The sequence below is a fragment of the Setaria viridis genome, chromosome 6 (assembly GCF_005286985.2).
Source record: "Setaria viridis chromosome 6, Setaria_viridis_v4.0, whole genome shotgun sequence".
Taxonomy (NCBI): Eukaryota; Viridiplantae; Streptophyta; class Magnoliopsida; order Poales; family Poaceae; genus Setaria; species Setaria viridis.
Window position 1 is genome coordinate 2,788,374 of NC_048268.2, and position 27,315 is coordinate 2,815,688.

The 27,315-nt window shown below is 45.6% G+C and overlaps 1 protein-coding gene, 1 long non-coding RNA gene and 2 pseudogenes across 2 annotated transcripts; 2 read left to right on the forward strand and 2 right to left on the reverse strand.

Moving 5' to 3' along the window:
• The first annotated feature begins 828 nt into the window (after positions 1-828).
• On the forward strand, positions 829-2,057 carry LOC117859881 (uncharacterized). The gene is made up of 2 exons (XM_034743068.2): positions 829-1,814; positions 1,895-2,057. The coding sequence occupies exons 1-2, from the start codon at positions 843-845 to the stop codon at positions 1,910-1,912; spliced, it is 990 nt and encodes a 329-aa protein (XP_034598959.1). The 5' UTR covers positions 829-842; the 3' UTR covers positions 1,913-2,057.
• Positions 2,058-8,327: 6,270 nt separating this feature from the next.
• Positions 8,328-9,149, reverse strand: LOC140223119 (uncharacterized). The gene is made up of 2 exons (XR_011898563.1): positions 8,703-9,149; positions 8,328-8,595 (listed from the first exon to the last, which is right to left on the reverse strand). It is a non-coding gene; the product is annotated as an uncharacterized lncRNA (long non-coding RNA).
• A 3,760-nt stretch (positions 9,150-12,909) lies between these two features.
• Positions 12,910-22,766, reverse strand: LOC140220135 (solanesyl-diphosphate synthase 1, mitochondrial-like; annotated as a pseudogene).
• Positions 22,767-22,912: 146 nt separating this feature from the next.
• On the forward strand, positions 22,913-26,363 carry LOC117860758 (uncharacterized; annotated as a pseudogene).
• Positions 26,364-27,315: the final 952 nt, after the last annotated feature.

A 27,315-nucleotide genomic window follows, 5' to 3' on the forward strand; every position in this document is an offset into this window, starting at 1 on the left:
AAGGAAGGAATTGTTATTTGAACGTTCTATAATAACATATTAAAATATAATTAAAAGAAAATAAAAGGAAAAAGGAGCGGTCAACCGTGGAGCCCTTCGTTCGGTCGTTCCTAGCATCGGGTCCATCGCGTGGACTCGGCCTTTTCTTCACGTGGACTCTAATAGTCACGTCATGTCTCTAAAATAATGGAAACCTATAACTTCTACAAGCTTCTTTTTATTTTAGCATAACTTCTAGTATTTAAGATCCGTGCTATAGCATATTGATAGGATGGTTAAGAACCATACATAAATACCTCATCTCCCAAGCCTACTATAAATAAATATCTAACCTCATTAGCTATTCGAAATGATGTATCACGGTCCGTAGATTGTTGAATTAGTTGTGCGAAAATGTTGAAACAGGCAGCAGCCAGTCGGACTACCAATCCTGCCTGCCGCCTCCTGCGCATATCCGTGAGATAGGAGAGAGCATGAGAGAGATGACAGGATGTGGATGGAGGTCCGGCAAACGTTGGAGAAGATGCGGCGCTAATCTACTGAGACCCCACAGCTCGAAATTGCTACAGTCCTCGTGACGTGGCACTATGGACACCGTGGGTTGGGACTGCGCTACCGGCTTGCGAGGAGGATGCAGTGGCTTGGTCAGTCTTGGTCTCTTGGAGGCTGGCGACGCGGCACGGTCACCGAACTTTCGTCCAGCTGGATGGTCGTCAACAAGCTGAACTTGGAAGAAGACCTCATTGACTTGGTGACTTGGCAATTAGAGACTTGCGAGACTGAATCGGTATTTTAAATAGCCTTGTCATTACGCGCTGCATCAAGGAGCACAGAGCCAAGCTATGCGGACAGCCATGGAGCACCATTGCTCCATCCTACTCGTAGCCTCCCTCCTCCTTGCATCTCCAGCATGGACATCGGCCTCCGGCGCTGACCACCGTGCACTCATGCGGTTCCGGTCCCTCATCACGGACGACCCATACGGGGCCTTGGCATCATGGGGTGGCGGCAACATGACCGCGCCGGCGCCGTGCGGATGGCACGGCATCACGTGCGGGGTGCGCGGGCGCCGCCGCGGCCGCGTGACAGCGCTGGACCTCCGCGGGCTCGGCCTGGCCAGCTCCGGCACCGCGGCTCCTTTATCCCTCTCGGGCCTCACCTACCTCCGGCGACTCGACCTCGCCGGGAACCGCCTCGGCGGTGGCATGCCCTCCCCGTTGCCGCCCTCCCTCGAGCACCTCAATCTCAGCCACAACGCGCTGCAGGGGCCGGTGCCCTCAGCGCTGGGGTCACTGCACCGCCTCCAGAAGCTCAGTCTCAGCTACAACAACCTCACCGGAGCAATCCCTGCCTCCCTTGGCAACCTCACCTCCCTCACCATCCTCAGCCTCGCCATCAACAACCTTGCCGGCGCCATCCCTGGCGCTCTCGGCAACCTCAAAGCTCTCACCCGCCTCTACCTCTCCAGCAATAACCTCACCGGAGCAATCCCTGCCTCCCTTGGCAACCTCACCTCCCTCACCATCCTCGGCCTCGCCAGCAACAACCTCGCCGACGCCATCCCTGGCACTCTCGGCAACCTCAAAGATCTCACCGGCCTCTACCTCAACCAGAACATGCTCCAAGGATCCATACCTTCCGCCATGTTTAACATCTCCTCTCTCCAGGAACTTCACGTGTGGATGAACAACCTCACCGGTGCCATCCCGCCGTCGCTCTGCAACGCCTCCAAGCTGGAGGTGGCACGGATGGCGGAGAATTCCTTCTCCGGAGTCATACCGGACTGCCTTGGAACTCACCTCAAGAACTTGCAGGTACTGATGCTGAACTCCAACCGGCTGGAAGCAAATGTTGATGCTGACTGGGGATTCATGGATAGTCTGACCAACTGCAGCAATCTGAAGGTCATTGACCTGGCTGAAAACAAGCTGGGAGGTGTGCTTCCTGGCTCGATCGCAAACCTTTCGACGAGCATGGAGTACTTGAGCATAAGTAACAACATGGTAAGTGGGCAAATACCTCAAGAAATCGGCAACCTTGTCAACTTGAAGAGAATTTATATGGATCTCAATAACCTTACTGGTATTATCCCTTAACAAGCTGGGCAACCTTCTCTTGTTCGGCAACAAGCTATTCCTTGAGGACAACATGCTCACGGGTCCCATTCCTTCCAGTCTTGGTAGTTGCCCTTTGCAGTCGCTGTCCCTGGAGCACAATCGCCTTACTGGTCCAATACCAAAAGAAATTCTCCTCATATCCACGCTTTCCGACTACGCGACTTTCCAAGAGAACATGCTAACTGGATCGTTGCCATCGGAAGTTGGTCACCTGAAAAATCTTGTGACCCTTGATGTATCTGGAAATAGGTTAACCGGGGAAATCCCCAACTCTCTTGGCGATTGCCAAATCTTCCAGTCTTGCAGTATGAAAGGGCACATGTTTCAAGGGAAAATTCCAGAGTCATTGGGACAACTGAAGGCCCTCTTGGTTCTTGATCTTTCAAGAAACAACTTGTCTGGTCATATTCCAGACTTCTTTGGTAACATGGAAGGTCTTGAACAACTGGATATCTCCTTCAATAACTTTGACGGTGAAGTCCCAAAGCACGGAATATTTCTTAACACTAGCGCGTTTTCATTTGAGGGAAACTCTGGCCTCTGTGGAGGTATTGCTCAGCTGAAATTGCCACCTTGCTCAGATAATGGCAGTACTAGCAACAATAAGCGATCACACAAACTTGTCATGATAGTCTCCATAGCCACTGCCTTTCTAGGCATCTCCCTGCTGCTTGCACTATGTGTATTATGTCATCAAAGAAGGAAGTTGATAAAGGCAGAACATGCCTTACCACTCATCAATGATCAGTATGTAAGGGTTTCATATGTCAACTTGCTGAATGCAACAAATAGTTTTGCTTCTGAAAACCTCATAGGCATTGGAAGCTTCGGCACTGTTTACAGGGGAACAATGATAAGCCATGACCAAGAAGTTGTTGTCGCTGTGAAGGTGCTCAACCTTCAGCAGCGAGGGGCGTCACAAAGTTTCATTGCAGAATGTGAGACTCTGAGATGTGCTCGACATCGGAACCTTGTGAAAATCTTGACGGTGTGTTCAAGTATTGATTCCGGTGGCCTTGATTTCAAAGCTATTGTATTTGATTTCCTACCAAATGGAAATCTAGACCAGTGGCTACACCGTCTCAGGGAACAAGGCACCCATAGTAGGATTGATCTTGTCCAACGGATAGACATTGCCATTCATGTCGCTTCCGCACTTGAATATCTTCACCACTATAAACCAACCCCAATAGTTCATTGTGATCTCAAGACAAGCAATATTTGTTAGACTCGGCCTAGGATCTCTAGATGCATATCTAGTCGGGATCACAATGAACATAGGTTCGAGGGGTTTCTTGTGGCAACCGAGAGTGATAGAGAGAGAGAGGTAGGGGTACCTTCACCCCTAGGGGTGGAAGCAGCAGAGCTGCTGGCCATCGCTGGTTCTGTTGTTGAAGATCTGCGCAAGGCAGCGACGCGCAGTGCAATTGCCTTGCCGGCGCGGCGGCGGTGGTGCTTCCTGCCGCTACTGCGCAAGACCTAGATCAGTAGGTGTGTCGGTGGGGCGGCTGGCTGCGGCGAACCTCTTGAGCCGAGCCGTGGCCCCCACCCTGTTTATATAGCGCAGCGCGATAGGGGCCCACCACCCAATGCTAGGGTGAGCGCCCCCGATCAGGGCACGGATCAGGGTCCCGATGGGCCTTTGGGCCCATTGGGGAGGAGATCAATCTAACAGTCTCCCCCTTGATCTCATCATTTACTTTTAACTTTACACTTTTCGCTTTTATTCGTTTCATCGTAGATTAATATGTAGAGCATGCCTCATCGTCACAGCTCAATCGCCGATAGAATCAACAGCTACAACACACCTCTCTATTTTGAAACAATTCTTTTTCTTTTGGGCCTTTTACAATCCATGAATCATAGGCTTTCCCTTAAACCCATGCCAGCTAAGTGTTCTCTGAACACATTGGGTGGTAAGCCTTTCGTGAGCGGATCCGCTAGCATATCTTTTGTTCTTATATGCTCGAGACTTATAGTGCGATCCTGGATTCTGTCTTTCACAACATAAAACTTTATCTCAATGGTTTTGGAAGCATTGCTTGATTTGTTGTTGTGAGCATAGAATACTGCTGGCTCATTGTCGCAGTACATCTTTAGTGGTCTGTGAATACAGTCAACCACTCTCAATCCGGGTATAAATTTCTTTAACCACATCGCCTGCCCCATGGCCTCATGACATGCTATGAATTCTGCATGCATCGTTGATGACGCAGTTACTTTCTGTTTTGAGCTTCTCCACGAGATAGCTCCTCCTGCGAGAGTGAACACGTATCCAGACGTGGATTTTCTATCATCTTTATCTCCCGCAAAATCTGCATCTGAATACCCTTTTATCTCTAGGGAATCAGATCTCTTATATGTAAGCATGAGTTCTTTTGTGCCTTGCGCGTAACGCAATGCTTTCTTTACCATCTTCCAGTGTTCTACACCTAGATTACTTTGATATCTACCAAGAACCCCGGTGGCAAAAGCAAAGTCAGGGCGAGTGCATACTTGAGTATACTGTAGGCTTCCGACAGCTGAAGCATATGGAACCGCTTTCATTTGATCGATCTCGTTATGCGGACAAGGAGCTGTTAGGGCCTAGCCTAGGATCACTAGAGCTCATCTAGTCGGGTTCGAGAGAAACATGAGGGGCAAGGGGTTCCTGGTGAGTGCCTAGTGTGAGAGAGGAGAGTAAAGGGGTACCTTCACCCCTAGGGGTGGGAGCAGCAGAGCTGCTGGCCATCGCTCGTTCTGTTGACGGAGTCTGCGCTAGGCAGCGACGCGCAGTGCCGAGCTTGGTCGGCGGCGAAGTGGCGGTGGAACTTCCCGCCGCTACTGCGCAACCTAGATCGGTAGGTGTGTCGGTGGGGGCGGCTGGCTTCGGCGAACCTCGTGAGCCGAGCCGGGTCCCCCACCCTGTTTATATAGCGCAGCGCGACAGGGGCCCACCACCCATTGATAGGGTGAGTGCCCCCGATCAGGGCGCAGATCAAGGTCCTGATTGGCCGTTGGGCCAATCGGGAAAGAGATCAATCTAACATTCTCCCCCTTGATCTCATCATTTACTTTTAGCTTTGCACTTTTCACTTTTATTCGTTTCATCGTAGATTAATATGTAGAGCATGTTTCATCGTCACAGCTTGATTGCCGATAGAATTAACAGCTACAACACATCTCTCTATTTTGAAACAATTCTGTTTCTTTTGGGCCTTATTCAATCCAGGAATCATAGGCTTTCCCTTAAACCCATGCCGGCTAAGTGTTCCTTGAACACATTGGGAGGTAAGCCTTTCGTGAGCGGATCCGCAAGCATATCTTTTGTTCTTATATGCTCGAGACTTATAGTGTGATCCTGGATTCTGTCTTTCACAACGTAGAACTTTATCTCAATGGCTTTGGAAGCATTGCTTGATTTGTTGTTGTGAGCGTAGAATACTGCTGGTTCATTATCGCAGTACATATTTAGTGGTCTGTGAATACAGTCAACCACTCTCAATCCGGGTATGAATTTCTTTAGCCACATTGCCTGCCCCGTGGCCTCATGACATGCTATGAATTCTGCGTGCATCGTCGATGACGCAGTTACTTTCTGTTTTGAGCTTCTCCATGAGATAGCTCCTCCTGCGAGAGTGAATACGTATCCAGACGTGGATTTTCTATCATCCTTGTCTCCCGCAAAGTCTGCATCTGAATACCCTTTTATCTCTAGGGAATCAGATCTCTTATATGTAAGCATGAGTTCTTTTGTGCCTTGCGCGTAGCGCAACGCCTTCTTTACCATTTTCCAGTGTTCTATACCTGGATTACTTTGATATCTACCGAGAACCCCGGTGACAAAAGCTAAGTCAGGGCGAGTGCACACTTGGGCATACTGTAGGCTTCCGACAGCTGAAGCATATGGAACCGCTTTCATTTGATCGATCTCGTACTGGTTCCTGGGACATTGAAAATTCCCAAAACTGTCGCCCTTGACTATAGGAGCAGGTGTGGCTTTACTCGCATGCATATTGTACTTCTTTAGAACCTTTTCTAAATATGCCTTTTGCGATAACCCTAGAACCCCATTCAATCTATCTCGGTGAATTTCTATGCCCAAAACATATGTTGCTTCACCAAGATCCTTCATATCGAAGTTTGAGGACAAGAACTTCTTTGTCTCTTGTAGTAGACTGATATCACTGCTTGCAAGCAAAATATCATCCACATACAGGATTAGGAAAATGTATTTCCCATTTTTGAACTTTGCATAGACACAATTGTCCTCTATATTCTCTTGAAACCCAAATTTCTTTATTATATCATTAAACTTTAGATACCACTGTCTAGAGGCTTGCTTTAATCCGTAAATGGATTTCTTTAGACGACATCCCATATGCTCTTTGTCTTCCATGACAAAACCCTTTGGTTGTTTCATATAGACGTTTTCTTCTAAATCCCCATTTAGAAATGCCGTCTTTACATCCATCTGATGTAACTCTAAATCAAAATGCGCAACTAGTGCCATTATGATTCTGAAGGAGTCTTTACATGAGACAGGAGAAAAAGTCTCATTATAATCTATTCCTTCTCTTTGTGTAAAACCTTTTGCCACAAGTCTCGCCTTATATCTTTCTATGTTCCCTTTGGAGTCACGTTTAGTCTTGTAGACCCATTTACAGCCTACTGTTTTGGCTCCTTTAGGAATCTCCTCAAGTTCCCAAACATTGTTGGAACTCATCGATTTCATCTCATCTTCCATGGCCTCTAGCCACTTCGATGAGTGAACACTTTTCATGGCTTCTTCATATGAAGTGGGATCACCTTCTATATGAACTTCTTCTGTATTATAAACTTTATAACAATCAGGGATGGCTGATTTTCTGACCCTTTGAGACCTTCTAGGCCCCTCACTTTCAGGCATATTCTGTGCCTCTGCTTGTGGCACACTATTCTGAGGTGGCTGCTGTAACTCTTCCTCGTGTGCAACAATGGGTTCGGTTGGCTCCTGAAGGACAGGTTCCAAAACTTCACTCATCGTTTCCACGGGTGGAATCACAGTAGGTGCCTGCACCACAATATCAGGGACTGTAGCAGGTGCTTGCACCACGACCTCAGGAACTATCGGTGCGGGAACAATAGGTAGTGAGAAGTATGGTTCCTGAATCATCGGATTAGGTGCACACACCCGCTTCTCCTCAAGATCAATTTCTCGAGCTACCATGCTCCCCCTCACCATTTCATCCTCTAAGAAAATCGCCTGTCTCGTTTCTACAAACTTTGTGAATCTGTCTGGACAGTAGAAACGAAAACCCTTTGATTTTTCCGGGTAGCCGATGAAGTGGCAACTAACTGTTTTGGGATCTAGTTTCCCGATGTTTGGGTTAAACACTTTGGCCTCAGCTGGGCTCCCCCACACACGTAAGTGGTTTAGTGAGGGTACTCTTCCTGTCCATGGTTCGTACGGTGTTTTGGGCACCGACTTACTTGGAACTCTATTAAGAATGTGAATAGCGGTCTTCAGTGCCTCCATCCACAGTCCCAATGGTAAGGTGGAATAGCTCATCATGCTGCGCACCATATCCATCAGTGTACGGTTACGCCTTTCAGCTACTCCATTTTGCTGAGGTTCGCCCGGCATTGAATACTGGGCTACTATGCCATTTTCCTGCAAGAACCTTGCAAAGGGTCCAGGAACTTGGCCGAATGGGGTATGCCGACCATAGTACTCCCCCCCACGGTCGGATCTTACTATTTTGATTCTTTTGTTGTGCTGATTTTCAACTTCAGCTTTAAATATCTTAAATTTATCCAACGCTTCTGATCTTTCTTTGATAGGATAAATATAACCGTAACGGGAGTAATCATCTGTGAATGTTATGAACAAGTCATAGCCATCCACACTTTTCACAGGAAAAGGTCCACAAATATCAGTGTGGATTATCTCTAAAATTCCTGTGCTACGTTTAGCGCCTTTTTTAATTTGCTTTACAAATTTTCCTTTAATGCAATCAACGCATTGTTCTAAGTCTGAGAACTCTAATTGAGGAAGAATTTCATTCTTAACTAATCTTTCTATTCTCCCCCTCGAAATATGGCCTAAACGACAGTGCCATAATTTCGACGATGTTTCATGAGTTCTCTTTCTTTTCTTTGTTTCTTTCTCTGACGAGGATACATTCATATTCACATCACACACAGAATTAACTTTTTCACGTAATGATAATAAATACAATTCATTGTGAAGGATGGCAACACCAACACATGCATTATCGAACCAAATGGCACACTTTCCATTACCAAAATGACATTCATAACCATCATGGTCCAAACGTGAAATACTTATTAAGTTTCTGTGTAATGAGGGAACATAAAGCACATCTTTAAGTACAAGCATGAAACCATCAACTAGCTCTAAAGAGACATCGCCAACAGCTTCAACTTCTGCTTGGACTCCATTTGCGACTTCAACGCATCTTTCGCTTCTTTGCGTAGTCCTCGTCGAATGGAATCCCTGTAAAGAATTTGCAACATGAACAGTTGCACCTGAGTCAATCCACCAAGTAGATTTCGAATACTGTGTATACAAGGATTCATTTACAAAAGAAATAGTGTTCTCACCTCTTTTTGCCATTATTGACTTTAACCAGTCGGGGCAGTCTTTCTTGAAGTGCCCCTTTTTCTTGCAATGTAGACATTGGTCTTTGTCTACTGGGAGAAGCTTTTGGTGATTCTGCTGCATAGGAGCTTTTCCACGTGCCTTGAAAGAGGGGTTAGCAATCTTTTTTCTGTTATCCTTCACATAGTGTAATGAACCACCATGTGAGGATCTAAGTCTGTCCTCTTCCTGCACGCACATGGCGATCATTTTCTCCATGTCCCACTGTTCTGGCTGCATGTTGTAATTGACAACAAAAGTGTCAAACTCTTTAGGCAGAGAAGCAAAAACCAAATGCATAATGTGCCCAGGCTTGAGCTCAAGATCCATAGGCTTCAGCTGCGCTGCCAAGTTATACATCCTCATGATGTGGTCTCTTATGCCAGTCCCTCCGCCATTGTACCTCTCTGTGGCCAGCTGCTTAAACAGCTGGGTAGCATATATCTTTGAGGAACCAGTGAACTGATTCCTTATCTTGTCGAGGTACTCTGAAACGGAGTCACACTCTGTGATCGAGCCCAAAATGGCAGGCTCAATCGTATTCTTTACCAAAGCCATACATTTCTTGTTGGCAGTGGTCCACTGTTTATTCTCAAGGGTGTATGCCAACTCCAGTGGAGCATAGTCCCTCTCCTTTTGCTGCCATGCAGCATCATCATCACCATCAGCCCTCACTGGCTTCTGTGGAGCTTGTGGCTGCGGTGTGGTCAGCACCCAGTCAACTTCTCCACAAACGAAGGAGAACTCAATCTTCTTCCTCCATTCTGTGTAGTTGTTGCCTTTGAGAATGGGTATCTCTTTGAGACACGCCATTAAGTTGAATGATCCTGAAATTCACAATCCATAAGTGAGATCATAACGACAATTGCATGATTCATTTCCAACGTTGGTCAAAAAATAAAACATACAACTGTTGATGCAATTTAAAACTATATCACCGTTGGGCAGAAATAGAAATAAAGGCATCAAAATAACTTTTTAAATCATGATACAGTTATTAACAACGTTGGTCAAAAAATAACAGTACCATGATCTAATTAACTTTATCATGCTCTCACAAAATTTAATTATCTCGTTGGTTCAAATTAAATTGAAATAGAGCAATAATTATGACTTTTGCAGCGGAAACTGTGAAATAAATCTATTTTCAGAAGCAAAACACTGTACAAAACTTTATTAATCTCTAATACAAATTATCTCGTTGGTTCAAATTGAATTAGAGACTAAAACTGTGCAAAAACCATTAATTAAAAGCTTCTGGAAATAGAAAAAACAAAAAAACAAAGGTTACTATTCAAAACGCGAAAACCGGCCCACGCGCGAAAACGGCCCACAGCCCGTTCCCGCGCGCGGCCCGCTCGCGCGACGCCGGCGGCCCGCGAAACGCGACGCAGGCGGCCCGCGAAACGACGCAGGCGGCCCGCTAACGCGGCCTGCTAAAACCGGCTCGTCGCCAGCCTAGCGCGCGGCGCGCGCGGCTGCAGGCCGCAACCTGGGCCTGGGCCGCGAAAGCGGCCTGCCGCCGCGTCCCGCCTGGGCCAAAACTGGCCCGGATGATCTCAACCGTCCGTGTGAAATCGACGGCCGAGCGTCATTTTCGGCGGATCAAAACCGGCGGAGCGCCGGCTCCCCTGGAAACCCTAGTCACTTTCCTTCTTTCCCCCGGCGCGCGTCTCTCCGCTCGCTCTCGCCGCGGCGGCGGCGGCGGGGCTTTCTCTCCCGCGCCCGGCGATGGCCGACGGCGGCGGTGGAGGGATGGCCCCGCCGGCGCACGGCCGCGGCAGCCCCCTCCTCCCCCCCTTTTCTTTTCTATCCTTCCCCCTTCTTCTCTCCAAAGAAATCCGAGAGTTCGAGATCTAGGGTTAGATCTAGATGAAGAAGAAGAAGGGGCCGGCGCCACCGCGGGCCCCCTCGCCGGCGCGCGTGTCCTCCCCGAGGGTTGGGCGCGCCGCCGTCGAGCGGTCCCGTAGTGGTGCTTGTGCGCCCCCCCGGGCCCCGAGCGGAAGCTCCGGCGGCTCGGGTGAGCCTTTTTCCGGCGAGCCCGAGGCTCGGCCGGCCTTTGCCACTCGCCGGCGATGGCCGGCGGCGGTGAAGGCGACAGTAGGTAAGTGGTCCCGTGTCTCCCTTGCTTTAGATCTAGGGTTAGGGTTAGGGATTCGTTTCTGTTGCTTTTCTTTCTTCTTCTTTTTCTCGATCTACTGCTTTTCCCGATCTAGAAAAACTTCTAGGAGGTGTCTGATACCAATGTTAGGGCCTAGCCTAGGATCACTAGAGCTCATCTAGTCGGGTTCGAGAGAAACATGAGGGGCAAGGGGTTCCTGGTGAGTGCCTAGTGTGAGAGAGGAGAGTAAAGGGGTACCTTCACCCTAGGGGTGGGAGCAGCAGAGCTGCTGGCCATCGCTCGTTCTGTTGACGGAGTCTGCGCTAGGCAGCGACGCGCAGTGCCGAGCTTGGTCGGCGGCGAAGTGGCGGTGGAACTTCCCGCCGCTACTGCGCAACCTAGATCGGTAGGTGTGTCGGTGGGGGCGGCTGGCTTCGGCGAACCTCGTGAGCCGAGCCGGGTCCCCCACCCTGTTTATATAGCGCAGCGCGACAGGGGCCCACCACCCATTGATAGGGTGAGCGCCCCCGATCAGGGCGCAGATCAAGGTCCTGATTGGCCGTTGGGCCAATCGGGAAAGAGATCAATCTAACAGGAGCTACACCAGTGGCTACACCACCGTCTCAAGGAACAAGGCACCCATAGTAGGATTGATATTGTCCAACGGATAGACATTGCCATTCATGTCGCTTCTGCACTCGAATATCTTCACCACTATGAACCAACCCCGATAGTTCATTGTGATCTCAAGCCAAGCAATATTCTCCTTGACAATGACATGGTTGCCCATGTTGGTGATTTTGGGCTCGCAAGATTTGTGCATCAAGACCAGACTAACCCCTCAGATATATCAAGTGGTTGGGCTACGAGAAGGGGAACCACTGGATATGCTCCTCCAGGTCAGGTTCTAACAAGTACACTGCATTTTACTTTCATGATTGGTTGAAAATTGAAATCCACAAGCAAGTAAAATGCATTGCTCCTTTTTCTATCATTTAACATTGTAACTGTAGAATTGCTGATAGTCTTCTTTTAATTGCTGAATATGTGTGTTCCAAACAGAGTATGGACTGGGTAACGGAGTCTCAATCTATGGTGACATGTACAGCTTCGGAGTACTATTGTTGGAAATTTTCACAGGAAAAAGACCAACAGATAGCGACTTCGTGCAAGACCTCAACCTTCATAGGTACGTGCAAATAGCACTGCAAGATCAGCAAGTCACCAGTGTGGTAGACCAACAGTTACTGCCAGTACAAGATCCGGAACTCGAAGGGAGAACAAGCAGCTCCAGTAGCACCAGAGAAATTATAGTTGCCTGTGTTACTTCAATTCTGCAGATCGGACTTCTGTGCTCGAAGGAACTTCCAAAAGACCGCTTGCTGATTGGTGATGCCTTGAGAGAGCTTCAGAGAATCAAAGACAATTATAACCAGTTGCACTTATTAAGTACATAGAACTTTCTGAAACACAGGATTTCCATATCCAGAACCATTTTACAGTATTCCGTGATCAGAACAGATACCAGGTCCTTGACTGCACTCAACCAAGTGTTGCGCTTTTTACTTTTAAAAAGACATGAAAGCATAAGATTGACGTTGCATACACAATGGATGCCAGTATCGCATCCACCTGCACGTCAGGGTTGATATGAAAAGAGAATGATTTTAATATATGATGTGGCCCATGTAATTAAAGAGAATGATTTTCATATGAAAAGATCGCAGTGTGTGTTTCTTTGAAGATCTATTAATGTTTTACTCCAATTATTAAGAGATATGTTGTTTTGCTATCTACATAATACATACTCATAAGGCAACTTTTTGCATCCAACTTCTACTCTGGCATTATCCGGTTATGCCTGTCATCAGGCAATCTGCAGAAATAGATGAATGGTATAAATGGAGGGAAAACAGAGGTAAAGCTCTTGTTCCAAACCAATAATAAACTGTTCAGCAACCAAAACATGCATAATGCATTGTTACATTTTTAAAAGAAATGATGCATCATTATGGATTCTACTGGCTGCAGGCATGTTTAACCAATACTACATTTTCGTCTTCACCAATTCACTTTGTTCTCATGAACTTTTGAGTAAGATCTTTGAGCGCTTGCCTCGAGTTAAGCACAACTTGATCCTCGCTATCAGGAAGATCATCGATAGCGCCCGCTGCCAGTTTTGCATGTTCAGCAGCAACAGACCTCGTCCTCTCGATTCCCTGACTTTTTGAAAGGTATTTGAGGGCAAAATTGAGCAGTTCTGAGACCACACTAGACAATTTATGAGCATTTCACAACCCAAATAGTTGCATTATATTACTGGAAACAAAGAAAAGTACACTTTCCTTTCAAAAAAAAATACACTTGCAATACGTACCGTCTTATAACATTTAAAGGGTCATCAAATCCCTGTTCAACAATCTCATGCAGTTCAGGGAATTCTTCCATCGCAAAAAGTATGGGAGCTATCACAATTCCCTGTCCATACAGGGCATATATGATTCCTTACATGTCATTGATATCTTAAAAAGTAAAATACTACTGAGGAAATATTGAGTGAATAACTGTATTACTTGATGGATATCAGACAAGGAGGCTTTGCCTTGGGAAGCTGATGTGCCTGTGAAATCCAGGATGTCATCGATCAACTGATATGCTATGCCCTGGAAGAGAGAGTGTAGGTCATTTTAACAGTTCATTTGTCTAGCAAAAATAGGAACAGCTTCTGTCTATGGAAAAATACAACACACCAAGTGTCTGCCATACTGATAAGCAAGAGCTTGTACTTCTGTTGTTTGCTCAGCGAGGACAGCAATAGCTTTGCAGCTGTCTTGTAGTATGTCTTCTGCAAATAATAGTCCATGTTGTACAAGCATCCATGAACAGGTGTCACATTTGAAAGCATATATGGCTAGGGAAATTGTATTTTGATTATGAAGGTGCATAGCACGTACATATACATAGGATAGTGTCCTAGGGTTAGGAGGAGCCCTTGCCTATGCTACAATAAACCCTGGCGCCTGACCTGACTGGGGCCGGTGGCATAGCACAGGCGCCTATCAAGGGGCCGGCCGCACATGGGCCTAGCCGGGCTCTAGCCCAATTACACATATTCTAACGTGCTCCCGCAGTCTAATCGTCGGTACCACAAATGTTCAGACTGGATCTAAAATCTGTAAATACAGAAGAAGGCAACCCCTTGGTGAAGACGTCGGCGTACTAAGATGATGTGGGAACATGTAGTACTCGAACGTCACCCATAGCAACGCCCTCCCGAACGAAGTGAAGATTGATCTCAATATGTTTGGTGCGCTGATGCTGAACCAGGTTGGAGGACATGTAGACCGCGTTGATATTGTCACAATACACCAAGGAGGCGCGGCGAAGTGGGGCATAGAGCTCCTGAAGAAGCTGGCACAGCCAGGTAGCTTCGGCGATGGCATTTGCCACGACGCGATACTCAGCTTCGGCACTGGACTTGGAGACGGTGTGCTATCGCTTGGAGGACCAAGAAACCAGGTTGTCGCCAAGGAAGACCGCATAGCCGGAAGTGGATTTGCGAGTGTCTGGACAGCCTGCCCAATCAGCATCAGAGTATACCACCAGTGAATCCTGACCTGAACACGGACGCAGCAGTAGGCCGAGATGGAGAGTGCCACGGATGTACCAGAGGATGCGCTTCAGGGCAGCAAGGTGAGGCTCTCGCGGATCATGTGGAGACAGACTTGCTGAACGGTGTAGGCAATATCCAGCCTGGTGAAAGTGAGATACTGCAAAGCGCCGGCGAGACTGTGAAAATCCGAGGCATTGGTGACAGGGGCACCTGAAGCAGCCGACACCTTGGGATTGGTGTCAATGGGAGTGGAGCACGGCCTACACTCAGCCATGCCAGCACAACCCAGGATATCAAGCATGTACTGCCGATGAGACAACAGAAATCCTCCACCAACAACAGGCTGCACACACATACCCAGGAAGTGATGAAGAGGCCCAAGATCCTTCATAGAGAACTCCCACTGCAAAGCCTGAAGAATCTGTCGAAGCAATGTTGGGGAAGAAGCCGTGAGTACAATGTCATCAACATAGAGCAAGAGATACGCGATCTCGGTGCCTCGGTGAAACACAAACAGTGAGGTGTCAGACTTGGCCTCCACAAAGCCAACAGACTGATAATAAGCTGCAAACTAACTATGCCAGGTGCGAGGAACTTGCTTCAGGCCGTACAGAGACTTGTTGAGGCGGCAAACGAAGTCTGAATGAGCAGAATCCTCAAAACTAGCAAGCTAACCACAATACACAGTCTCAGAAAGAGTGCCATGGAGAAATGCATTCTTGACATGTAGCTGGTGAACAGGCCAGTGATGAGAGAGTGCAAATGATAGAACTGTCCAGACAGTAGCAGGCTTGACGATCGGACTGAAAGTCTCATCAAAGTCCACCCCTGGCCACTGAGTGAAGCTGCAAAGAACCCATCGAGCCTTCTACCAATCAAGAGAGCCATCCGAATTGAACTTGTGCTTGAATATCCACTTACCAGTGACAATATTAGCACGCGATGGACGAGGCACAAGCTTTCATGTGTTGTTCTAGAGAAGCGTTGCATGCTCATCTTCCATAGTAGCCCACCAATTAGGATCAATGAGGGCACTGCGGAAGGACTTTGGAACCAGAGACAACAGCGCAATGTGGAACAGAATAGGCTGACAGAACCCAAGCATGGCACGGGTGGTCATGCCATGCTGGTTGATGACGGGCGGAACAGCGACAGGTCCTTTGGGAAGGACCGGAGCATGAGCTCCTGGATCGGCACCTAGTGCGCTGGTGGTAGGGCTGGCGTCAAAGGCTGGCAGCGGTGACGGGAGAGGAGGGGCGGCGGAGCGGCACGTGTAGATGAAGCGGAGTGGCGTCGAGTCGAAACCAGGAGGGACCCATGGAGCCAGGGGGCAAACCGGAGCTGGGGACCCACCAGGCGACGACGCTCCAGGGGCACTAGCGGGAACTCCAGGGGACGCGCCAGGGACGCTAGTGGGAACTCCGGGGACGCCAACGGGGGCGCCGGGGTGACACCAGGAGGCGCTGGTGGGCTCTGGCGATGCACCAGGGGTGCCAACGGGGGCGGATGATGTGCCAGGGCCGCGAAGGGGCACTAGTAGGGGTGCCGGGGCGACGCCGGGGGCGCCGAGGCGGCGCTGGGAGGCGCTAGTAGGGGCGTCGGGGCAACACCAGGAGGCGCCGGGACGGCGCCAGTGGGTGTCAAGAGGGGCACCATAGGGGGCACAGCGAGGGGTGCTGACGGTGCCAGTGGGACCTGAAGGCAAAGTGGGCTGTCAAGTTCCGTTGGGAACCGGCACATGGTCAGTAGCGTCGTCCAAAAGACTGTAATCCACCGGGGAATGTGGACAGGAATTCTCAGCATAGGGAAATGAGGACTCATCCAAGTTGACATGTCGGGAGATGATGATTCAGTTAGAACCAAAGTCAAAACAGCGGTACCCTTTATGATGAGCAGAATATCCAAGAAAAATACACGAGGTGGACCATGGTGCTAACTTGTGACTAACTGTGGTGGAAAGGTTGGGATAACATCTACAACCAAAGACGCGGAGGTGATCATAGGACGGTGCAGTGCCGTACAACGCCTCATGTGGAGTGCGAAAAGCAAGGGTCTTGGTAGGTAGCATGTTGAGCAGATATGTCGTGGCGTGGAGAGATTTGACCCAATAGTGAGGGGGAAGGCTTGCTTGGAAGAGGAGGGAGCGGAGGATGTTGTTCGTAGTGCAAATGATCCGCTCAGCTCAACCGTTTTGCGGCGACGTGTATGGGCATGACATGCGGAAGTGGACACCACGGGAGAGAAAGAACGTGCGGGCGCTGGAGTTGTCAAACTCGTGATCGTTGTCGCACTGGACGGCCTTAATGGTGGCGCCAAACTGTATAGTCATGAAGGAAAAGATGTTAGCAAGAGTATCAAACGTGTCATATTTCAACCGCAGGGGAAAACTCAAGGAAAAATGAGAGCAATCATCGAGAATAATCAAGTAGTATTTAAAACCCGAGATGCTAGGAATAGGTGACGTCCAAAGATCACAATGAATAAGATTAAAAATCCTAGAGGCTCGAGAGGAGGACACCTGAAAGGGAAGACGGGTGTGTCGTCCGAGCTGACACACATGACAGAGAGACGAGCTAATGTCTTTATTACATGACGGTAAAATGTGCGCAAGACGGGAAAGGGCGTCCATCCCGGGATGGCCGAGACGGTGATGCCAGACCATAGAGGTGGCGCCAACAGTGAGAGCAGCAGCAACAGGGAGGTGCAAGGGGTATAGTGGACCCGAACTATTGCACCTGACGATCACGTTCTTGGATCGAAGATCCTTCACAGAACAACCAGACCGGTCAAATTCAATTGAGCAGTTGTTATCGGTAGTAAATTGGCGCATGAAAATAAGATTCTTAATAAACTTGCGGGAAACAAGGACATTATTAAGATGCAAAGAACCGAGAAGAATAGTTGTGCCAGTAGAAGTGACAGGAAGTAAAGAACCATCATCGACAACAATAGCTGAAGGACAAGGGTACCACTGGGTGAAATTGTGCAAAAAGGAATGAGCATCAGAGGTCATATGGGAGGTAGCACCTCAGTCGAAGTACCACTCATGCTGTTGCGGCTGGTTCAGCGTCATAGTGATGAAGGTGGAGGCAAGGGACTGCTGATCCCACGATGGCGTGCTGGCGGCGGTGCTCAAGTGGCCAAAGGGCTGGTACGGCGCTTGCTGCAGGGCCTGCGCCAGGGCGGCCTGGTATGTCTTGGCCTGCGCCTGGGCAGCCTGCAACTAGGCGGCCTGCAGCTGGGTGGCCTCGAACTGGGCCACTTGGAACGCCTGGAGCTGCATCTGCTATGCATGCGTCGAGTACTGGGCCAACATGGCATGAGGGTGTGCCCCAGCCTGCTGAACGCGCGCACTGGGCCACATCTGGATGGCCCCAGTCCACGGGTTCTGGAAGGAGGGCCAGGGGGCGACATCGGAGGAGCCCTGGGAGGCGCCCTGCTTGGCGCTGCTGGGGAGGGGGCGCTGGCCGGCGTCGCCACCACTGCAGGAGTTGCCGCCCTTGGAGGTCCGGCCGCCGAAGTTGCGCTTGCTGCGACGAGGCTTGGAGGAGCCACTCCCGGAGCGGTGTTGCTGTGGGGGCTGGGGTGGCTGAGCCAAATGCGTGGGGGTGCCTAAGCCAGCAGTGAGGAGAGCGGTGGAGTCTCGTGGTTGTTGAGAAACTGGGATTCAACGGCAAGCCAGACGGAGCCGGCGGTGGCGCCGAGCGCCATCATGATGCCGGCGAGGTCGTTGGAGAGGGTGCAGTAGATCCAAGACCGGATGACACAATCCATCCGCGCCCAATCTGGATGACCAGGGAGGGGACGGTCCTGAAGGATGTGGGCGTCGAGGGAGAACTTCCCGACCATGAGCAGGAACTGCTCGTGCCAGCAAGCATAGTTGGTGGAGGTGACGTCAAGGACAATCAGGACGAAGCTGTGGATGTTCTGGACCGCAACAGCCTGGGCGTGTAGGTTCAGGATGGCGGTGACCTTGTGGAGTAGCATGGCGTCGTGGACGGAGGGGACGACACGGCTCTTGTGGTCGTCATCATCGTCGAGGTGGACACGGTTCTTGAATCTGCTCAATCCAGAACAAGGTTATCCAAGTTTTTAGTAGATAGATTAGCACCAATGATCTATTTAATTGTGATTGGCATTATATTAAGTAGTGAATACTTTTCCTGGACTTTGATTTGATGATAGTTGATGAAAAGTAACGTCAGTACATATCCACTCTAAGCTAAACAGCTACTTGCACGCATATGAAGAGTTAAAGAATGAAGTGAGCATAACAACACATTCTAAGGCACTAATCTGCTACCTCCACACTGACCCCACATCATATCTCAAACTTATCAAAGTTTATGGGTGCAATAGCTTGATGCAAGAAAATGATAAAATGAATAGGATATGTACCTGCAGCGCTGTGCTGGAGTTATTGACATCTGCATAAGCTCACCAGTAACAAGATTATTTACAGCAGTTGCTAGTAATGATACAACCTGCAGAATTAAAAATAATTCCGGTATCTTGACGTTATGAACATGCAAAAGATACAGACTGGAAAGGAACTGACATAATCTGATGTTGAAAGAAATGGGCGAAGATACAGAGTGACATGGCAGCTCACAAGCTAAAAACTAAAGTGATTTTGTTCTTTCAGTTGTATTTTTTTAGCCCCCACTCATAGTCTATTTTATCCTCGATAGCAATATTCCCAACAAAGTCAAACAAAGATGAAGGAAAATAATATAACTTGTTAGCCTTTACAAAGGAGAAACATCTCACCTCAGTATTGTCAAGAGACACAGCTGCAGAAAATGCCCTGAAAAGTAGGAAATCGCCAGCCAATACTGCAAGCTGCAGGGTAGCATCAGCTTTACTAACTGTTATAAGGTATTGTGAATATGACACAAGATATAGTTTGACTTGCATTTTGCCAAGTTTACAGCATGGCTTGGCGTTGCTTCCTTTTATTTCTTTTAGAAGAACACTAGTCCATCAACCCGTGCTCCCGCACGGGCTAATATTTTCAGAAGCTATTGTATTTGAAAATTATTTAGAAAAATTAAACTCCTAGCTAATAATCAAAATTATTTACCTACCACTCTCTTATTTTTCAATACTTATATAGATATATGTATCTATCTTTGTCTAGTTGTGATTGATTTTTAATTAATAATTACTCTATGCACGTTTTCATCCATATTCGTACTTTTTCCATTTTGTATCACACATCCAATCCTCCATACATTATGTTTAGCATACAAATCAATATTTTTCATCGATTCCTCACATACATGTATAAATAGTCTAAATGGTGGCACTCATCATGTGTATATACTTTAACTTAGTATGTTTTATATTAATAATGACATAAATAGGTAATTTAGAATCATATATTAGTTTACTTTTTGATATTTCTGTATGATGCACATGAAGATAATTAGATTAATATTTAGGTGTTTACTTTAGGTTATTTTTAATAACGACATACATGGGTAACATAGATAAAATTTTAGAATGACATTTTAAGTTATGCTTTATAATTATGTGTATTAGTAAATTGGATGAAGATTTATAGGGTTACTTTAGATTATTTTTTATAATAGCTAAGCTCAGTAATTTAGATATAGGTTTAGAGCTCATTTTTAAATATTTTCACAATGACAGTGGTGGGTAACTTTTTAGAAAATATAATAGATCAATGGCTATGATTATTAGAGTTTACAGGATTTGTGTTTGATGTTTTTAACTTTTATGAGAATTTATCTCTTTTTTCTAGCTTGTCTCGTGGGAACTATTGTGGAGTCTCCAATGGAGAAAAAAATAAGACTACACTGCTACAAAACTATTATCATAAGCTACCTCTCGTTTGTTAAATATTCGACCATAATATTTATGTAGATATATATTTAATATCTTCATCCAATTGTGATCGATTTTAGTTAGTAATTACTCTATAATATTTTCAACCGCATTTATAATCTTTAACTTTTCACTTTGCATCGCAGGTATACGCCTGAATTTATTTAATGAACCCTAAGTTTGAGATACAATTTTAGCATAGAAATCTATATTATCATCATTTTATATCCTTATAAATGGTGACACACATCATGCGTATAGACCTTAATTGTTATATCGTATACCAATAGTGAAAGATATAGACAATTTAGAATCATATATTGCTGTATATTTTTAATTAAGGTTATTTGATTCAAATGTAGGGTTACCTCATGTTATTTTTAATAATGGCATATGTGGGTAATATAGATGCAAATTTAAGGGTTTACTTTAAGTTTAAACTTAAGTAATAGTGGTAGGCAATTCAATTGCAAATTAGGGGGTTATTTTAAATATTGTTTATAATGGCATAAGTAGGTAATTTGGATGAAGATTAGGAGGTTACTTTAGTTTATTTTATATAATGGCAAAGGTGGGTAATTTATATATAGATTTAGGGGGTTACTTTAGGCTATTTTCATAATAGCATAGGTTGGTAATTTTTTAGAAAACATAATAAATCCAATGGCTATGATGATTTGAATCTATCGATTGATGGTTGGATGTTTTGCTTTTTTTTAAGAATTTCTCTCTTTTTCTAGAGTGTCCACATAGGAATCCTAGGTGGCTTCACCTGAAAGCTTTAAAAGGAGCCTCCAATTAGTAACAGTAAGATGGTCCATACTTACGAGATGAAGATGTGCAAAATAAACAGATACAACTATTATCATTATTCATTTTCAGAGGTATCAAACAGAAAAATGGGCTTACTTGCACATTAAATAAGAAATTTTTTATATTTTGGTCTCTAAGAACTACGGGGAAAAAGGCTAAACCAAAATACTTTAATTGAGCTACTGAACAGCAACTCATTGATCTCCACATGTTTATATGTCCATATTTAAGAATACAACATTAAATTAAGATCCCTTGAATTTTCTTTTCCATTAAAATTTTATGATTTTTTTCTCGAACAACACAGGATGAGCAAGCAAGCAGGCTCAAGGATGTTGTAAGCCTCTACTGGCCCGTCTGTCAGCAATCCAAAGTCTTTGTTTAATAGCTAACCAAATGAAAAATTTACAGCATAGGGGGGCCCAACTTCTCTATATTATTTTCCAAGGAATAAACTTAATAGATCCCACAAAAAAGGCCTCATATGCAGACTTACTGGAGTATAAACCAGATTGGGTCAGTTTCCAAATGTATTGGTCAGGAGTATCTTGTTGCAGCTGGACACCATCCAATTGGTCCCATAATAATAGGTACACCATCACGACTTCCACAATGAGTCGTCCCCTGATATCAGTGACCCACCGCCTATTAGAGAGGGCCTGAGCGACAGTTCTAGTCTTGACAATTCTTTTAGGGATGGTTTGGAACCAGTTTGGAGCAGTTTCGGCTATGGTTTTGCCCTCCAACCATCTGTCTTTCCAAAAAAGAATTGATTCACCATTACCTACTATCAGCGTGCCACTTTGAAGACAAGTCAAAGTAGCCATATTAAACTATTTGGCCCTAAATATACAAGTTAGCCATTGTAGAAAAAGTATATGATATTACTTTCTTCCCCACTTTGAAGTTCAATGAGTCCATGGCACGCCTAGTATCAGCATCGTCCAAAACGTCATCATGAATAAGGCTCGATATCTAAGATGTAAGGGAGAAGACAAGTCACTAAAACAAATATTTCTGAATGTTTCGGAAAGTGGAATGAAACAAGATGCCTAAGATGCGTACATGAATCATTTCAGTTATCTCAGCATGCATACGCCTTCACCATTGCAGAAACCATGCACGAGCTGCGGCTTCTCCAGATGGGAGGCAACCGCCTGACCGACAAAGGCGTCTATGCTATCCTGAAGGGCTGCCCTCGTCTCAAGTTCTTTGACATCTCCGAATGTTACAATGTTAGCAATGAACTCCGTGCTCGCTGCACCAAGATTAAACATGTTTGGTTGCCTGGACAACGGCCTATTGTCCTGGACAACGGCCTATTGTCCAGGGGCGGAGCTACAGGGTATGCTGCATATGCTGCAGCATACCTTGTTTTTCCACCAAGGTAATTACTATACATACATATTTTATATAAAGAAAAAAGAAAATGGAAGCGAGAGAGCAGGTTGCAGGACAGCAGAGGAGGCCGACTCGTGCAGACTTGCGATTCCACCGTCAGGCCCACGCGGCCCACACGGATTGCGACCTCCTCACGCAACGGACTCCAGGTCTCCAGCACACGGCAGTTCGGCTTTGTCTCTTCGTGCGGCTTGCGGCGCGGCGTACAGCGTGCCCTACCCGGAATCTGCAGACCGCCGACTGCTGAGACGGAGAGATGAGACGGAGACGCCATCACACGACGGCAATACTACTTAGTCGATTGCCAGCCGGAAGCAGGCAGCAGCGAGCCAGCGGCCAGTCCAGGCATCCAGCAGCAGCCAGCAGGGCGCAGGCCAATAATCGTTCAAGATCTCGAGAAACACTGGCATCTGGTGAATTATTTGTTCTACGTTCTTTGGCTTTTATAAAAACATCTTTATTCATGTATGATTTAATTACTAATTGCTTAGCCCTAAATTATAGATTCATCTAGCACGCAACAAGGTGGAGGATTTTACCCTACAGAAAAGTCGATCTAGATTGATCTTTTGTTCTGGACTCGTATCATGTGAGTGATCCATAATCACTTGTGTCAGTTCAATCGTGTACAAGCACAATTTATTTAATTGTTTGGTGTTGTGTTCTTTGTAATATTTAAACAGTTATGAAGAGAGACGGGAACATTGCATCTCTTTTTCAGAAGCATGAAGCAAAGAGGAAGGCAGCAGCAGCTGCTGCTACTTCTAATCGTTCTTCTGATCCGGTTGTACCTGTGGTGGAAGAGCAAACTCGTGAGAGAGTAGTTGAGGAAATTGAAACTCATATCCTAGCGCCACCACCACCGCCCCCACCGCAGCCGTCTTCTGTGCCACCAGTTTATGACATCAATCGCCTTCCACAAGATCCAGGTGAAAGACGTCCCATTCTTAGTTATCCTACTAATGATCAAGATGCAATTCGAAGAGCATATATTACTAAAGGTCCATTCAAGCCTTTTGCACATGATTTTCCGAAAACAAAGATTTCAGGAATAAATCGTCAATTCAATTATTGTTGGATGTACAATCATGAATGGATTGAATATAGTATTAAAAAGGATGCTGTATTTTGCTTTATATGCTACTTGTTCAAGAAGGGCACAGGGTCAGAGGCATTTACTGTTGATGGCTGGAATAATTGGAATATAGGAGAGAAGGCACTTCTCAAACATTTGGGTTCCAAGTCACATATCGCAGCTCAAGAGAGATATATTGGCTTTACAAATCCCAAGGTAGCAATTGATTATAATATTCAGAAGTAGAGTGATGAGGATCTTCGACTTTATAAGAAAAGGTTGACTTATTCACTTAGGTGTATCAAGTTTCTTTTGCATCAAGGGTTGGCGTTTCGTGGACATGATGAAAGTAAAGAATCTAGCAACAGAGGGAACTTCATTGAACTTTTGAAATTTCTTGGCGGAAATAGTGAAGAAGTGAATAAGTATGTTTTGGAGAATGCTCCAGGTAACTGTACCTTAACTAGCCCAGACATACAAAGCCCTTGTTTACTTTGCGAATTTGGGAGGTGCCAAATTACTGTAGCAACACTGTAGCGTTTCGTTTGTATTTGTGAATTATTGTCCAAATATTGACTAATTAGGCTCAAAAGATTCGTCTCGCAAAGTACAATAAAACTGTGCAATTAGTTTTTGATTTCGTCTACATTTAGTACTCCATGCATGTACCGCAAGTTTGATGTGATGGGGAATCTTCTTTTTGCATAGTGCCAAAGTTGGGAGTTTTGTAGGAAGTGAACAAGGGCAAAAGCAAATTATTCACTGCTGTGCCCTAGAAACTAGAAAGAAAATAATTGAAGAACTTGGTGATGAGCCTTATGCAATTTTAGCTGATGAGTCTAGTGATATATCACATAAAGAACAACTAGCTCTTTGCTTGCGTTATGTTGATAAATTGGGAAGGCCATGTGAGCATTTTATTGGAGTTGTTCATGTAGATGATACTACCTCTTTATCACTGAAGAATGCAATTGAAGCTTTACTTTTAAGTCATGGCTTGAGTTTGACTCAAATCCGTGGTCAAGGATATGATGGGGCTAGCAACATGAAAGGAGATATTAAAGGGTTGAAAACATTGATCATGCAAGAATCACCTTCTGCTTATTATATTTATTGTTTTGCTCATCAACTCCAATTGGTTCTTGTTGCTGTTGCTAAAGGAAATACTGATTGTAGCTTCTTTTTTGATCAAGTATCTATCTTGTTGAATATTGTTGGAGTTTCTTGTAAGCGCCATGACATGCTTAGAAATGCAAGGCTTGAGAATGTCAAGAAAGCACTTGACTGTGGTGAAATTGAATCTGGAACTGGATTACATCAAGAGATGGGTTTGCCTAGACCTGGAGATACTCGATGGGGATCTCATTACAAAACCATATGCAGCATCATTACTATGTATGAATCAATCCACGATGTACTGGTTGATCTTGGGGATGATTCGACATATAAGGATGATTGGACCAAAATACATTTTGTGACGGGAGCATTTGAGACCTTTGAGTTTGTTTTCTTTGCACACTTAATGTATATTATTCTTGGATACACAAATGAGTTATCTGAGTGTTTGCAAAGAAGGGAGCAAGACATTCTTAATGCAGTATCACTTGTTAATGTGGCAAAGAAAAGAATGCAAGAATTGAGGTCAAATGGCTGGGATAATTTTCTTGAGAGGGTCACCTCGTTTTGTGATAAACATGGTGTTGATGTTCCTGCTATGGATGGTGATTATGTTCCTTATGGAAAATCAGCAAGGAAATCTCGTGCTCGAAAGCAAACCAATGATGACCACTTTAGAAGAGAAGTATATATTGGCGTCATTGATCAAATAAGTCAAGAACTTGATAATCGGTTTGATGAGATTAACATGGAGTTGATGTCTTGTATGGCAGCCTTCAATCCTTCTAATTCATTTAAGTCTTTTGATGCACAGAAGCTACGCAGACTAGCTAAGTTCTACCCAAAGGACTTCTCAAATAATAATTTGCTCAGACTTGAATTGCAGCTAGATAATTATATTGATGACATCAGGAAGGATGATAGATTCAAAGGTCTAGACAATATTGTTGACCTCTCATTTAAGCTTGTCCAAACAAAGAGGCATAAAGTGTATGATATGGTCTATGAGCTTCTTAAATTGGTATTGCTTCTACCTGTGGCAACAGCAAGTGTTGAAAGGGTGTTTTCTGCAATGGTTTTAGTGAAAACAAAGTTACGAAATAAGATGGGAGATAGTCTTTTGGATGATTGTCTAGTCACTTTTATTGAGCGAGATATTTTCTTTGAAGTTGATGAAGATGATATAATTGAGTTATTTATGTCCCTTCGGAAGCGTCGAATAAAAACGTCATTATAGTAACGTTGTAAGTCTCTGGTACTCTATGCATATATTTCAATTATCAGTTTGGCTTTGAAACTATTTATATTGTATTTAATGGATATGGTTTCTACTTTATCCATGAATTTAAACCTTATTACCGAATTGGTAAATGGATTTACCGAATTGTGTATCATTTTTTTGGATGCATACCTTGACCTAAAATCCTAGATTCGCCACTGCTATTGTTCTCTGCCCTGATCATCGTGTGACTGGAGAGAACGAAGGCAACAATAATGGGCTTATGCTGCATGATCTCTGGGAAGCTGAAATTCAACCTCTTCGTGGAGAGGCGGCAATGGATGATGATGCCTATGATGACAACTACTGGGAGGACTACTGGTCCCCTCTGTTTATGCGCCCCAAGTTGCACAATGTGACCTGTGATGACTGGTGACACCAAGATTTTACTTACATCCATAATTATCTGCGATCATTTCACCTCTGAATGCTACAATGTTGGGTTACGACCTCTGAATGTTATAATCATCTGCACCAAGATTAAACATGTCTGGTTGCCTGGACAATGGCCTACTGTCCTCTGCTCTGGTCGTCGTGTATCTGGAAAGAAAGAAGGCAATGGCGTTGGGCTTATGCTTCAGGGCCTTCGGGAAGCTGAGGTTTAACCTCTACTATGGAGACTGGGCATAGATGTCTGGATGACAAGACCTGTGTGTTGACAGCTAACTACTGGTCCCGTCTCGTATCTGTGCCCAGAGTCGTGCAATGTGACCTGTGATGACACCAAAATCTTTTTTACTTGCATCCATTACTGATAGTCTCTGATCAATTCATCTCTTTTTCATAAATACGCAGGTGAGCTGCGTATCTTTGTATTAAGCAGGAGAAAATGTATAGAACGTTAGCCCGCGCGCTTGCACACGATTTTGTGATACATAATCGAGATTACATGACAAACGCAAACCCCCAGAAAGAAAAAGAAAGACTTGCCGACTGTGTCAGGTTATAAGCAGTCCTCCCGACGCCGACCGCGCGTTGAGGCCGCGCATGATCAATTCGTCTCAAGTCCTATACTGAATAATGAGGGGTTTGCGGAAGTCGTAAGTCGCCGCCGTAGTCTTGAAGTTTGCAGTTTGTAAATCTGGTCTATGTATGATACATGTGTAGTTTGGAGCACTTCAGGTGTGGCTTAACGGCCAGCACTCAGTTATAAAGTGCAGCAACATTGTATTTGCTGTTCTAGTCTGTAGTTCGGCCCAAAGCAGTGCTCTGTTTCCTGGGGGTGAGGCTGACTATTTACATGTGTAGTTTGGAGCAGTTCTGAGACCACACTAGACAAGTTAAACCCAAATTTTTGGAGCATGTTACTGGAAACAAAGAAAAGTACA